This window comes from Pempheris klunzingeri, chromosome 13, assembly GCF_042242105.1.
Source record: "Pempheris klunzingeri isolate RE-2024b chromosome 13, fPemKlu1.hap1, whole genome shotgun sequence".
Classification (NCBI taxonomy): Eukaryota; Metazoa; Chordata; class Actinopteri; order Acropomatiformes; family Pempheridae; genus Pempheris; species Pempheris klunzingeri.
This window is the reverse complement of record NC_092024.1, coordinates 9164272-9178018: the sequence shown is the minus strand read 5'-3', so window position 1 is coordinate 9178018 and position 13747 is coordinate 9164272. Positions and strand designations below refer to the sequence as shown.

At 45.1% G+C, this 13747-nt stretch overlaps 2 protein-coding genes across 3 annotated transcripts; one reads left to right on the top strand and one right to left on the bottom strand.

The window, feature by feature from the left end:
• Positions 1-1246: 1246 nt before the first annotated feature.
• On the bottom strand, positions 1247-8918 carry slc4a1ap (solute carrier family 4 member 1 adaptor protein). 2 transcript variants are annotated; one of them, XM_070842096.1, is made up of 14 exons: positions 8097-8918; positions 6619-6832; positions 6400-6528; positions 6243-6303; positions 6004-6143; positions 5744-5904; positions 4702-4771; positions 4407-4596; positions 4115-4211; positions 3716-3977; positions 3294-3404; positions 3103-3176; positions 2939-3008; positions 1247-2258 (listed from the first exon to the last, which is right to left on the bottom strand). In XM_070842096.1, the coding sequence occupies exons 1-14, from the start codon at positions 8916-8918 to the stop codon at positions 2209-2211; spliced, it is 2451 nt and encodes an 816-aa protein (XP_070698197.1). In that variant the 3' UTR covers positions 1247-2208. The 2 variants fall into 2 exon arrangements, with proteins under 2 accessions (XP_070698197.1, XP_070698198.1); XM_070842097.1 differs by having other exon boundaries at positions 1247-1644.
• A 261-nt stretch (positions 8919-9179) lies between these two features.
• supt7l (SPT7 like, STAGA complex subunit gamma) lies at positions 9180-13547 on the top strand. Its single transcript, XM_070842508.1, has 5 exons — positions 9180-9227; positions 9874-10355; positions 10463-10787; positions 12139-12376; positions 12925-13547. The coding sequence occupies exons 2-5, from the start codon at positions 9919-9921 to the stop codon at positions 13224-13226; spliced, it is 1302 nt and encodes a 433-aa protein (XP_070698609.1). The 5' UTR covers positions 9180-9227; positions 9874-9918; the 3' UTR covers positions 13227-13547.
• Positions 13548-13747: the final 200 nt, after the last annotated feature.

Genomic DNA, 13747 nt, shown 5'->3' with positions numbered 1-13747 from the left:
GGTGAGCATGGTGAAGCATTTAAGCCGTTAAAGGGCCAGATGTTTCCCCCCAGGAGTTTTCGACGACCAAAGCAGAGGTACAAGGAGAGTGAATGTGTTGATGTTTATACATGTAACTCAAACATTTATTTAATTCATTCTGTTCGGATGTTTGGCGGTTAGCAGCAGCTACCTTCATCCTGAAACACCATCAGGTTATTTGTTGAAGACGCTAGAGGGCCAAAGCGGGGATGGTCTATGTGTTTGATCTTTTTGCTTATTGTAGAGACGGACACAATTATGTTCAGAGCAGCTTTCCCAGAGCCAGTAGCCTTCTACTGAAGTGCCTCCTCATTCTCTAAGACAAAGCCTTGTCAACCACAGTTAGAATAGTGGATGTGGTCATTTTAGTCTAGTTTAGATTTTTTTTTAAATGTTTTTTAGTTTAATTTTTGTTAGTTTCAGTATTAGGTTTAATTAGGTATAAATATAAATATTAGTTTTTTTTTTAATTATAATATGGTATTTGTCAGGGTTAAGATTTAAGAAGTTCAGAATTGGTATTAGAATACAAACAACTCAGTCGTGTAGACATCCCAGTCTTGATAAACATATTCACTAACGCTGCCTCATGCAGCTTGTGTAGACAAAAAGACAAAAACTAAAGACACATCTGAATATATCTAGTCAAAAGTGCACTTTTATTGTTAGTTTTAACTTTTTTCTAAAGTTGAACTTAAGTGTTTTTAGTTTAAATGTAGTGAACTATAATAACTACACTCTGAATTAAGCCTGTAGAAAACCAATACATTTACTCGGAGTGACAAAGCGGGTGGGCTTGTGTTTTATCGCTGGATCATCATCTCCTGTGTGTGTGTGTGTGTGAGACAGAGAGAGAAGGATCTGCCAGGTGGAAATATGGAGGACTCCTCTCATGTGTTTGGGGCAGGGAGGGATGCTTTCCATCAACGATTAGTAGGTCACAGCACAGAACATCACAGCAAAGATCTTCAGCCAACACCACAAGCCTCTTTGTGCCAGATCATACGCTGAGAAACGCTCTTTGTGCGTGTGAGAGAGCTTGAAAGAGAGCACAAGAAACTCTGACGTCAAAACTGGGCTGGGTGTGAAGCAGGCCGAGAAGTGTGCGCCAGAGAGGACAGACGGCTGGAAAATTTAGGGGAAAGCGAAAAAAAAAAAAAAAGGGTATAATAGGGTGAAAGTGAAGTGTGCATAAAGCTTAGAGCTGCTTGGAGGTTATGTACAGACAATTTTATTATACATTTATATAAGAAAATACAGTTTACATTTCTTTACTGTGGGAGACAGGAAAGAGGGTGGAAAAGTGTGGCAGTAAACCAACAACACTGCAGCACTGAGTGGGATTTCACAGAGTGAGGAATCCTGCTCAAGGCAAACACACACACCAATAGCTGACTCGCTCATAAAGACAATCTTGTTAAAAAGAGAAGTTTGAGAAGGTTGGGCTATGTGTATATGTGTGTGTGTTGGTGTAGACACAGACACACACACACACACACACACTCCACTTAGCTTGAGTCATTATCAGCTTGCGTTTCATCCAGTAAGCCATCCAAGTGTCCAGATGGTCAGAAAAGCTGCTTCAATGCTCTCCCTCTTTCTCCCTTCTTGCTACTCACTCTCCTTTGGAAAAAAAAAAAAAAAAAAAAAAAAGGTTATGCCAACGATCGAGTGAAGCCAAACAGGGGAGGGATACAGATTGGATGTCAGGTGGATTTAACTGTAAGAGGAGCAGCCAAAGAGCAGAAAGCTGAATTCAGATCAGTTACCGCTCCTGCTCTGTCCCTTTCTATTTTCTGCTTGGATGATATAGGATATAGAATTCGAATAAAAAGGACAATATTCAAGTGCTACCAATCTCCATTATTGTCGGGGATAGAAAGTGCCAGCAGGCTGACTGCCCAGTGTCTGCTGTGAAGGGGGGGGGGGGGGCAACTCTCCAAGCTTAACCAGTTTAATGTGAATTGGAATGGAGAGCTTTTTGTTTATGGCAGAATGCAAATGTCCCCAAAAGATGAGTGAAAGGTGCAGCATCTTTCTCTTTGCTTGTCCCTGGTCTGCTACAGGCTCCTCACGGGGGCCCAGGATGGGCGGAGGGGGTTAATGTTCAGAGCTAAGGAGGCCGGAGGCTTCGTGCTGCAGGTGTTATCTGCCGTAGAAGAGCCGATGGAGCGGGAACGCTGGAACTCAGTAGCCGTACTTGTCGTTTAGGTGTGTGCGGCCGTCTCCGGTCTGATCTACGAGCGATGAGAAGCAGGATTTAGCACGCCAAGGACTCACATTTACACACCGATTCACGTTCAAGTTCAAAGAAAGGAGAGAAGATGACAGAAAATGCTTGAAATGCTCCACAAGACCAAATTCACCCGGCTGACCAGCGCGGTCCGGCTCCCTACTGCACCACACTTGTATCCCATCAGCAAACCAATCACAATCCTGAAATCACGTCGCGCAATTAGTTCTGACCCCAAATCCGCACTCTCCGCGGTCTGGCTGCCGTTTCGACGCTTATCTTATCATTTTTAAGTGACTCTGATCTGCATTCCTTTCGTGAACAATGAAAATGTCGCTGCAATTTCAGCTGCGCAAATGGACCCTGAAAGCCCGTTTACTTCCTCTCACCGTGTCCTTAAAAAAATCTGCACTCCCTCCTTTTGTTCCAGAGCTCAGCAGGCCGGGAACATACAAGCCTGTCAGTGTCGATGAGTGTTTGTCAAGTTCTAGACATAGAAGCCCATATTGGCCCTATTTTACCAGGTTTGAAGACTTACTCAGACAAAAGGTCTAAAGGTTTAGACAAAGTACTTCTATCTCACTGATCAGAACAAAGAGCAGTCGGGTTGAGGTTACACTGCTTAATACGCTTGACTATGACCTAAAGATCAAGATCAATTAGTCAATAACTCAGGTTGTTTACCTGCAGGAGGGACCCAGACACAGTAATCAGGGTCGTCCTCTGGATACTGTCCTGAGAGCTGCACTGGTGGCTGTGGACACAGATCACGAGGAAATTCAATTTAGCCACACTTTTCTGTACTGTGTACGTTTTCTTCTTGTGTGTGTGTGTGTGTGTAGCCCTACCCTGCTGGGGCCCATCACTTTCTTCTTCCCACTCCGCCTGGGGCTGGGCTCTCTGTCGCCTTCTGCCTTGGACTCTGTCGAGATGCAGGTATGATACGTTGGAGATCGTGCACCAATAACAGTGACGGACAATAACCAGTACTGGAGAGAGAGCGCAGACTAACACGGGAACAATAAAACGAAGCACCCACCGGGACCGGAAGGGGCCACAGCCTTGCTGCTGCTGCTGCTGCTGCGCCGAGGACCCTGCTCCACTGCCTCAGCAGACTCCTCGCCTCTCCTCTGTTTGTGGCTTTGCTCCGCTGTGAAGCCAAACCAAGAAAAACATAAAGTGGAATAATTAAAATAAACGCTGATCTACAAGTTTAAAACACATTTTTCCATGTTTTTTTCATAATCCATGTTACAAACTGAGGTGTATGAAATGTTTAGTTTCTTTCCATAGCTTTAAGTATGGGAGATAGTCAATGTTTAACAGATCTACTGCCACCCAGTGGCATAATTCATTAATGTGAAAACTTCTGAACTAAATGAACCAAAATACACAGGGCATATTTTCCTACTTTTCGTTATTAATGTCTGCTCTCTTGTGCTGGTTCTTAAGGCTTTTTACCTTTTGGCTCCTGGGACTGTGCTGGCTGCCGTCTGTGCCGCCCTGATGGAGCACTCTCTCCAGCCATGGACACACTGGGCGCTTCAGAGTCAACATTAATCTCAGTAACGGTTGTGCATCCTGTATCATCATTATCCTCGTTTTCCTCTGCCGCCGCCTCCTCCTCTTCTTCTTCTTCTTCCTCCTCCTCGTCTCCACCATGTGAAAGTTCTTTCATGTCGAAGAGCTCCGGGGGCAAGTTGGGGCGCTTCGGAGGCAACTTCTACAAAAGAGGAGACGGCATCAATAGCAGGGAGAAGGAGGCTGAGCAAAAAGACGGAAGGGGAGTGCAATGTTTTCAGAGGAATGAAAGGCTCAGATCATTAGACTTCGTCATGAGACGTGAGACACACCACCTACCCCGATGGTACCCGTCTTCAGTTTGAATTTGCTTCCTCCCTTCATGGCTCCAAACAGCGGTAAGGTCTTTTTAGGCTTCTCTGGCTCTGACGTACCACTACCACACCAACACACATCGAAAAGTCTTTTGAGTGTTTAAATGTGGCCTGAAGTATATTGGAAGAACTCTAGAGGACTCTATTTGTCCTTAACATAATCTATATGGAAGACGTGTTGATATTTCAAGACTTTGTCCTCGTGTGTGACTTTACAACAGTGTGTACAACGCCTTGAACGCAGCACTGTGTCTAACCTCGGCAGCAGTGAGGGCATCTGGGCGGGCCGCGTGAGCTCGACCAGTTTGCGCAGCCTCTGGGCGTCTTTGCGCAAGTCGGCTACGTGCACGTGAAGCTTCCGGCGCTCCACGGCGTCCATCGCCGCCTCGCTTCGCACCGCAGTCATGAAGGCATCCAGCGGGTCCTCGGTGGAGGAGCCGGAGGAGTCTGAGAGGAGGGGAGCGAGGTAGGTTAACACAAGGGGAACATGCATCTATAGGTGGTGTGGCATCTGTCTGCGGGACGGTGGACGCCCGGGGCATCATCACTGACCTCCTCCACCACCACTGAGCTTCTTCTGGGACTCTGCTATCTCCTTCTCCACCCCTGACAGTTTGGCCACCTAGATGAGAATCAAATAGATGAATGTCTGATGAAACATACAGTACGCGTAACATTATAGCACACATACACTTCACATAAATGCATCTTGCAGTATGGAGCCATTACCAAATCCACATCTAAGTGAAATACATTTTTCTACTACATTCAGTACCAAAAGCATTATATTGTATTGTACTTATGCATGTTTTAACATGAGTTTGACAAAAAGGAGACACAAGCAACTCTTGTGTGGTTTGATAGGGTAGAAACACTGAAGCACGTACGGTATTTCACAATGTTTACACATGTAAGAGAGCATCTGCTGTTGTTGCTACATGTTCTGATCTGCAGAATGTGTCATCACGTGGAAAACCAATACTGGACGGCAGTTTCACTTGAATGTTTTTCAGACACACTGGTGGTGCAGTTCCACTGATGACTGATTTCTCTTGGTTGGTGAGTCGCTTCGGTCCAGACTGAAGCATCTCAGCATTTATTGGATGACGTTTGGTGCTGATATCTAGAGTCTCCTGAGGAAGAGTTCTGCTGACTGTGGTGATCCCCTGAGGTTTCCTCTGGCACCACCGTGTGGCTCACATTTGTGTTTTTGGGTGAAAGGTCTTTTAAAAGTGTTAAATGGATTGTTATGAAATGTTGTCGCCCTCCGGAAGAGTTGTAATAACTTTTTATTTACTGCTTTATTTGCCCAGTACTTTTTTTTATATGACCCAATACCTGCAATGGGGAACTCAACTGTACTTTGTGTTTAGTGCCAATTTTCAAACAGCTAACATGCAAAACTACGATAGTAAAAATGTTGCATATCATCATACTTGTTACAGGTCAGCATGTTAGCATTAGAGAGTCATGCTGAATACAAAGTGTAAATAAGACAATAGTAAATATCATAAAGTTACAATTAAAGAAGTTCTGAATGAGAATATTGTAATATTGTTCCCGGGCATGTGTATAAACAGCAGCAGATTGTTACCAATGATTCATAGGTCTCTGGCCGCTCCTCAATCTTTCCCGCCTTTTTCATTCTCTCATTCCTCTTCCTCTCCACGGTGCCAGTTCGATCCAGGAAGGTGTCGTCATCGCTGTCGTAATAGTCCTCATCTTCCCAGTTCTTCTTCTTGCGCTTGCGAGACACTAGACACGGGACATAAAATAGCAAACACTATGATTGCAACCCTCTCTAATACGGTGGTCCACGAGCGTACTTCCATTCGTTCTCGGTGGCGCTCACACCTGCTTCCTGGCGCAGCAGCCCCCTGGCTTCGAGCATCCGACAGGCCTCCAGGCAGCACTGGATGGCTGCTTCTTTCTTCTTCCCCGTGTGGGTCACCTCAGCGACCAGCTGCCGGCCCATGGCGTCGTCCACCGGGAGCCTGACAGGAGCGTCAATGTGAACTGTGTGACTTTACGACCTCACGGAAACATATTCTAGACACTTTACAATCATAGGTCAGGGGTTTCGTGTCACTTACTTTATTCTGCAGAGCCAGCTGCCGTGGCTTTTGTCTTCGTACTCAAACTCCAGCTCCTCTCCTGAGATAAAGGATGCCAACGGTGAAGTCAGGAAATTAAAGAAACACAAGAAGCGGACGTCTGTTAACAGGCTTAATCAACAATCAGCCTTCTCACCTTCCCTGTCATAGAAGCCCTGCAAAGCCTTTTTGGGGTCTTTCAGGTACGCGGCTTCCTGGTCCTCGTGGAACTCTGTCGAGAAAGGGTTTTCCTCGTTCTCGTCTTCCTCTGGAACGGCCTCCTCAGCTGCGGTGTGGATTTACGGAGACAGATGGATGAACACAGACGACACCTAACATAATGTGCCATAATCCTACAACCAGCAGAGGGGCTCACCCATCCCCCATGAACAGCCTGAATCGTCGTTTGACTGTCGGCTCTGGCCCTTATTGCTTTCTCCGTCTTCCTCCTTCTCCTCGTCGTTGTCGGCATCATCATCGGAACCGTCTCCCATCATCCTCTTCTCCAGCTCTGCCCTCCGTTTTTGGGCTTGCTCCCTCAGCTCTGTCACCGTGAGCTCAGACTCCTCTTCCTCATCAAACTCCGGACCCTGTGGAGAGAGGAAAGGCGACAGTGGAAAAGAAAACTATTATAATATTTGGGGTATTTTATTGCTAAACACGCACTAATAGTGGGTTTTTGGAACAGAATTAATGAAAGTGGCTCCACTGATTTTATCACTGACCTCCTGTAACAATGTCAGAGTCAAGGATCCAAAATCAGAGATATCCTCTTTTGTATCCTACACATTCTTCCCCCTTTTCAAAACCTACATTACCCACAATGCAACTCAACCTCAATCAGAGTTCGGGTGTGTTATGCCAGTGGCAGCTAATGAGGCCTGGAGCCTAATGAGCCTCTAGCAGAGATGCACACCGGGCTACAAAGGTCTGGTAACCTTTCTGACTCCACAGCCCAGATTCTCTCTCATTTACAAACCTGTGGTCTTCAGCAATTTCTGCAATGCAGTGCAGACATGAATAATGTTATATAATGATAGTTACACCTGTGTCTGATGTCTGCTATAAAAAAATAAAAAGTATTTTGCAATCTCACTAAAGTGTAAAAAAAAAAAAAAACACTTCTTCCCCAGAAGATGATGTCTACAGTTTTATAGTCTGACCAACAGTCCAAACTGACACTCGCTCATCACTAGAGAGTATGAGGAATAGTGTAGTGAGATGGGCTGTTGTCTAATGCTTACTAAACCATGCTGATTTAATTAACAGGGATACAACAAATGATTATTTCCTTTATTAAATTAATCAATTGATAACTTTGATTTATTCAATTAATAAAACATCTGAAAATAGTGAGAAAAGCCCATCACAGTTCCACAGACACCAAGGTGATGCCTTAAAATGACTGCACCAGAGTATGGAGCGATCTGACTTGACTTTGAGCTTCCTGATTTAACAACAGATTAATGTGAGCCCTGTGGGAAGCTACAGCAAAGCGGGAAGATCGCAATATTAAAATAAAGATTTGAGTTATAAATGATCATAACTGCTGAAACTGGTGGTCTGGGCTTAGTAACGGAGACACTCAAACTGAGGGATTTTATTACCTCATTTTTGCATATTTAATTCATCCTTCAAACCATTATAATAATAAAGAAAACAGTCCTACGTATGATTAGTGGATGTTAATACATGAACCCAAGGGTCAAATGATCTAAACTGTGTGTGGTCAAGTCTAGAGTGATCCAGCCGTACTTTGATATGACCTTCAGTGACAGCTGTCTGTGCTATCTTTAGTATATCTACATCAGTATAGCCACTGCAGGTATGAAGGGGGTCCACACCAGGATTTACCTGCAGGATAAAAAGCCTCGTGCTGCCACCAAACTTTAAAACATGTCCCACGCGCAGTCTGATGTAGGTCTTGGGGGGGATCTTGTTCTTGTTCACCACAGTGCCGTGTGTGCTCCCCAGGTCGTGGACGTAGAAGCCCCTCTCCTCCCCCACGGACTCTCCCTCCCCGGTCTGCCCGCGGTACTGGATCACCGCGTGGTACCTGGAGATGGACGGATGCTCCAAGGACACATCACACACAGGTAAACGTCCAACCACGAAGTAGCTTCCGTGTGTGAGGGGAACCTTGTCCACTATGGTGCCATTTTTAAGGATTTCCAGAGCGTAGGGGATATCTGGCGCCCTGCCACCCCAGGGCGGCTCTGTATACGGGATAGGGGGGAATTTACCAGCCGGGGGCCCTTTAGCAGGGAGCACCCTGGGTTTAGCGTCTGCCTTGGGTTTGACAGGAGCCACATTCTTGACTTTTTTGTCCACATCTTGCCTTGATTCGGCGGTTTTATTTTCGCTAACAGGACCCGAAGAGTCCCCACTCGTACTGTCCACAACCTGAGCTCTGGTATCGTCTGTGACACTTTTTGTTTCGGCTGCTGCTGGTCTGGACGGAGCAACGACGCTGCTGCGTTTGCTGGTGAAGGAAGGTGCTGCGAAAAGAGCCGGTTTCTTAAAAGTGTCCGTTGTTTCTGCTTCACTTTTGTGTACGTCTTTCGTTTCGGGCTCGTCTCCATTCTTTGCGGCCAAGCATTCATCCGTTTCCATTGTAGAATTTATTTCTTCATCCGTATTTTTCACACACACGTCTGACGGCGGGGAGGCGGCCATGTTTATTTGGTGCGACTGTGAATTTAGCCCGGGTACTTCAAGTCTCTATAAAACTGACAAAGTCAGCTAATAATAGGATGTGAAGCAGAAAAACGGTAAATAAAAAAATATTTAAAACACAACTAGATTGCATATTGATACAATTCATAATTCGATACCAGTCAAAATAAATTAGTTGTTGCGGAACTAAACACTTTATTGAGGTGTTCACCCGAGTTTTTTTCAAAGAAGGACAAAGAAGCTCAGTTTCTTTACTTCTTCCAGAGATACAGCAGCTATTGGTTCCAGTTATTACCAGACGTGAGTTAAGTGAGTCACAGTTGTGTTTTAAACTTATATATAAAAGTTAATTAGCTAAACATGCATGCTACGTATTAAGCTAGCCGGCTTCTAGCTTACTCGTTGCTCGCTCACCAGTGACAGTTGTTTACTGATGCGTTCACTCTTCTACGTTCATGCAGAACTCCAGCAGCACAGCTCATATTCTGTGTTGGCTTACTTTTTGGCAAACAGACATGTCTGTTAAGTCTTGACTAAAGGTGTCACGCGAATAAATGCAAGTTACCCTCTGATTCGGCATACATCAAAATACCTAATTGCGCCTCCATTACTTTTTTAACCGTTAAAATGACATTACTTGCTATTGTTGACAATATTGTTGTTACTTGTCAATGTTTGTTTTTTTATCATAAAGGCAGCGCGATCCACTTATAATTGCTAATATATATTTTAAAATACTGTGTTGGTCAGATGTATGCTGAAATAATCACAATACAAATACATTATTGTAACTGTATCAGAAAAAACTGTTAAAAAATGCTAATTGAGGGTCATGTCTAAATCAATCTGATGTCTCTTCTGAAACTGTTTCCTTTAAAGCTAATGTTGTTTGTGCCCATTTCATGCTTGATTATGACGATCACTCCAACTTCCTCTTCACCTCTCCAATTTTCAGACTCATTGCAAGTTCGAATCCAACTTGCGTCTTTGATCACTCATCATGATGCGTTACTGGGGTGAGATCCCTGGTCCTGCCGGGGCTCCTCCCAGTCGCAGCTCCTTTGACTTGCTCCAGCGCGAGTTTCGCTCAGTGGAGATGCAGGACCCTCCCCTGCACCAGCCCTCGGCCCAGCGTCCGCGGCCCACCACGATGCTGGACATCCCCTCAGAACCCTGCAGCCTCACCATCCACACAGTGCAGCTGTGTCAGCATGCCCGCCGCCTCCGTGGCCTCTTGGCGGCAGCCCAGGCTCAGGCTCAGGGTCAGAGCTCAGCGCCATCTGAGGGTGGCAGCAGGCTGGAGGAGGCTGATACCAACCTGCCCCTTCGTCCTCCCACCCCACCTGTCATGCCAGATGATCTGCTTCCTGTGGACAGCAAAGCCCCACGGCAGCCCTTCCAGCTCCGCCACAGTGACCCTGAAAGTGACTTCTATAAGTAAGCTAAGACGCTGTATTTTGTTTCTTTTACACATTTTTCAACACTTCACCGATACATTGTCATCATTTATCTCCTTTCATCTCCTCTGGTTCTTCCATCATAAGAGGTAAAGGTGAGCCTGTCACAGAGCTGAGTTGGCTCTCCTGCAGGCAGCTCCTCTATCAGTCAGTGGCCACCGTCTTAGCCCACGCTGGCTTTGAGTCAGCCCAGGAGAGCGTGCTGGAGACCCTGACTGACCTGGTCCACGAGCATTACCTTCGCCTCACCCGCCTGCTGCGGGTAGCAGTGGACCGGGAGGCTCGGCTAGGAGCCAGTCCCTTTCCAGACGTGGTGGAGCAGGTGTTCCATGAGGTTGGCATCGGCAGCGTGCTGGCCCTGCAACGCTTCTGGCAGGTCAGGATCAAGGACTATCACAGCTACATGCTACAGGTGAGCTTGGGAGTGGGTCACAGGGTTGTGGTATTTGACAGTATTTACTATAAAGCAGCGAGCAAGACTATTTATGGCAAAATGGAATTTCTAAAGGAGTCGTGCATGAATGTGATGAAACATATATATTGGTATATTGGATATTTAATTCATTGGATGAGCCAAAAACAGACATTCCCGCCTGCTTATTCATCAACACTTTCTCATGTGATCTTCCAGAAAATGTATTATGTCAGAGAATATAGATATCATGACGTACAATTACAAAGAAAATACACACGCAGTGATAAAGGACCTTATCCATATTGCCCACTCGTATTTGCTTATGGTGTTCAACATAATTGTTTTGCAACTTGGCTAATATTTTTTGAAATTTCATGTGCATCATGAAGCTTTGTGGTCTGTATGGTATTAATGGCAGAGTAGAAGCTATGCCATAGATCAGCTGCAGATTTTTCTTCACGCTACCTCTCTCATTGATTTTGTGCTGAAACGATCAATCAAGTAGTCCATATACATTAAGCTAATTGTCAACAATTTTAATGATCAGTTTATTGTTTAAGTCATTCATCAAGCTAAAACATCACAAAATTCCACAGTAATATTTCATGATGGAGATGCTCCACCTCGGCTGGGATAAAGATTGCCTCCACTAATGTCACAAAAAATCCTTACATTTTCATGAAATAAAATATTGTGTTTGAGAAAATGAACAGTGAGTCCACAGGACACAGTAAAGGACATTTATAGTACTAAATGATTAAGCTGACTGTTCAATCAGGACAGTTTAGTTTGGAAATGTAAACAGCCCCAACAGTCCGTCGGAAAAACTGGCCATTTAGTCAGCAGATTACAAGATGATAAAGAATAATCCCATTAGGCTCAGTGCTGAGAAAACGTTTGAAAAATGCTTTTCCGTCTAAGCTGTTATGGCTTCACCACAGAAAATGCTGACTCATCGCAGGCAGCATAAAGAACTTTGTAAGAGTGAGAACAATGGGCCGTATGGCAACTTGTGAGCAAGCTGCTTGGAAGTAAGACAGAATCCAAACTGAGAGTCTTCAGAGCCAACATGACTTCTTAAGATACACAACTGAGGGGCTCTGCCGAGAGCTGATCCTTTGTGTCTCTGGTTGACTTTGGGGCATTTCATATTGATGATCTGAGGTTATCATTAATGCACCCAATCCACATAAAACATAAAAGGGTATTTTCATGTGTTAATCCAAGAAAAGAAAAGCTATGATAACTATTGAATTAAAACACTAAATCATCCAGGCTCAGCTCTTACGTGTCTTTGTGCTTGCACCAACAATATGGGACTAATAAAAGATCTTCCTCTTTCTTCCAGGTGAGTAAGGATCTGTCAGAGGAGTACGAGCGACTGGTGAACCCGGAGAAGGCTCTGGAGGACTCCAAGCCCCTGAGGATCAAGGAGGAGCCCATGAGTGACATCTCCTTCCCGGTTAGCGAGGAGCCAGAGGCCGACCTGGCCTCAGGGGACCAAGCTCTGCCCATGGGGGTCCTCGGGGCCCACGGCGAGAGGCTGGCCTCGGGCCTGGACAGTGACCATTCTCCTCACACCTCAGGTGAGACAAAATGTGTGCTCTGCATTCATCAAGGAGTTTTCCACAGAGGGAGGTGAAGTGCACAGCTTCCTAATGAGGTCTGTGTGGTAGGAGCGACTGATGAAGGTCGACCTTGTTTCATTAATAAGTATGCGTTATGAAAATTATTGGCTTTTCTGACAAAAGTGATTCCCTGCTGACAAATTTAAACATGCCAAAAAAAACCCAGAAAACTCTGCTTTCCATTTATTCCAATTTAATGTTGGGAAGTTTTTTTTGCAGGTATTAGATCTAATACTTTGAATCAAAGTAATTTCCAGGAAATCTGTTGGGTTGCTTTACACCGCTAGAGGGATTCTTAATTTTGCACTTAAACACAGCTTTTTTGCACTTTTGCTTTTGTAAGTGCACTGCTTTAACTAACTCCTTTGATCAAAATGCTCAGGGGTTCTTACTTGTCATCATCTTCTAAACAAATGAAACCACAAAATAACAGGAACAAAACTTGCAGTCAACTTTGTTTGTGGTGGAAAACCAACGTTGCTGAGCTATTTCTCCTCTCTTACAAGGCGGGGTCGGAGCCAACAACTCGCCCTTGTGGCCTCAGGTAAAAATGGAGCCGCAGGATGGCGACGATGGCCAGGGCGCTGGCCATCATCACCACCACCACCATCACCACAGCGTCCTGGGCGGAGACGTGTTCGAGGAGGGGGGGCCCATGTCCACCATGAGCGAGTCAGGAGGAGCCATGGCCCCCTCTCCTGGTGGCACGGGGTCAGACGCCAGCTACGCTTCGCATTCGCCCGACTCCCTGATGGGGACCTCGCCGGTTTTCACCCAAAGACCCAAGAAACGGGCGAAGAAGATATGAGGTCGTGTTTGCGGATGCAGGAAGTGGACTGGAAACTCACCAATGTATCTTCCACATTAGTTATCCTGCAGTGAAAACAAGTGATCTGGCAGAGAAATGTGGCGGTGGAACACACCAGCTGTTCAGTGTAGGACTCCTCTCCAGCTCCACACAGACTGACTGAGACATTAATGTCATGAACAAAAAGAACTGATGTGGAAAAAAATATTTTGTAGTTTTTCATATTTGTATGTGTATAGTTTCTCTTTAGTTTAAGATGTTGCCATTAAATATATTAAAGGGGGTTTGTTGTCAAAACAATAAACATCTTTTGAACAATCAGTGTTGCTCATTTGCATTATTTAGTGTTTTCCCAGAAAATCTAGAATGAAGGTTACAATTAGCCTGATGAATCAGAGAACACGAACAACTAAGAGGTCCAAAGGCAAATGATGTAGTTAAACGGCTTAATAATTCAGCAGAATGGTTTGTTATCCCAAGCTATTAGGTCTCTTTCTCCTCACATACCAATTACTGCGCGC

Coding starts and splice junctions, on each gene's coding strand:
- slc4a1ap (XM_070842096.1), bottom strand. CDS start 8,918: ATGGCCGCCTCCCCGCCGTCAGACGTGTGTGTGAAAAATACGGATGAA. Junction 6,833..8,096: donor CGAGGCTTTTTATCCTGCAG/GTAAATCCTGGT, acceptor CTCTCTCCACAG/GGTCCGGAGTTTGATGAGGA. Junction 5,905..6,003: donor GCTGCTGCGCCAGGAAGCAG/GTGTGAGCGCCA, acceptor TCCCGTGTCTAG/TGTCTCGCAAGCGCAAGAAG.
- supt7l (XM_070842508.1), top strand. CDS start 9,919: ATGATGCGTTACTGGGGTGAGATCCCTGGTCCTGCCGGGGCTCCTCCC. Junction 10,356..10,462: donor CCTGAAAGTGACTTCTATAA/GTAAGCTAAGAC, acceptor TTCCATCATAAG/AGGTAAAGGTGAGCCTGTCA. Junction 10,788..12,138: donor ATCACAGCTACATGCTACAG/GTGAGCTTGGGA, acceptor TCTTTCTTCCAG/GTGAGTAAGGATCTGTCAGA.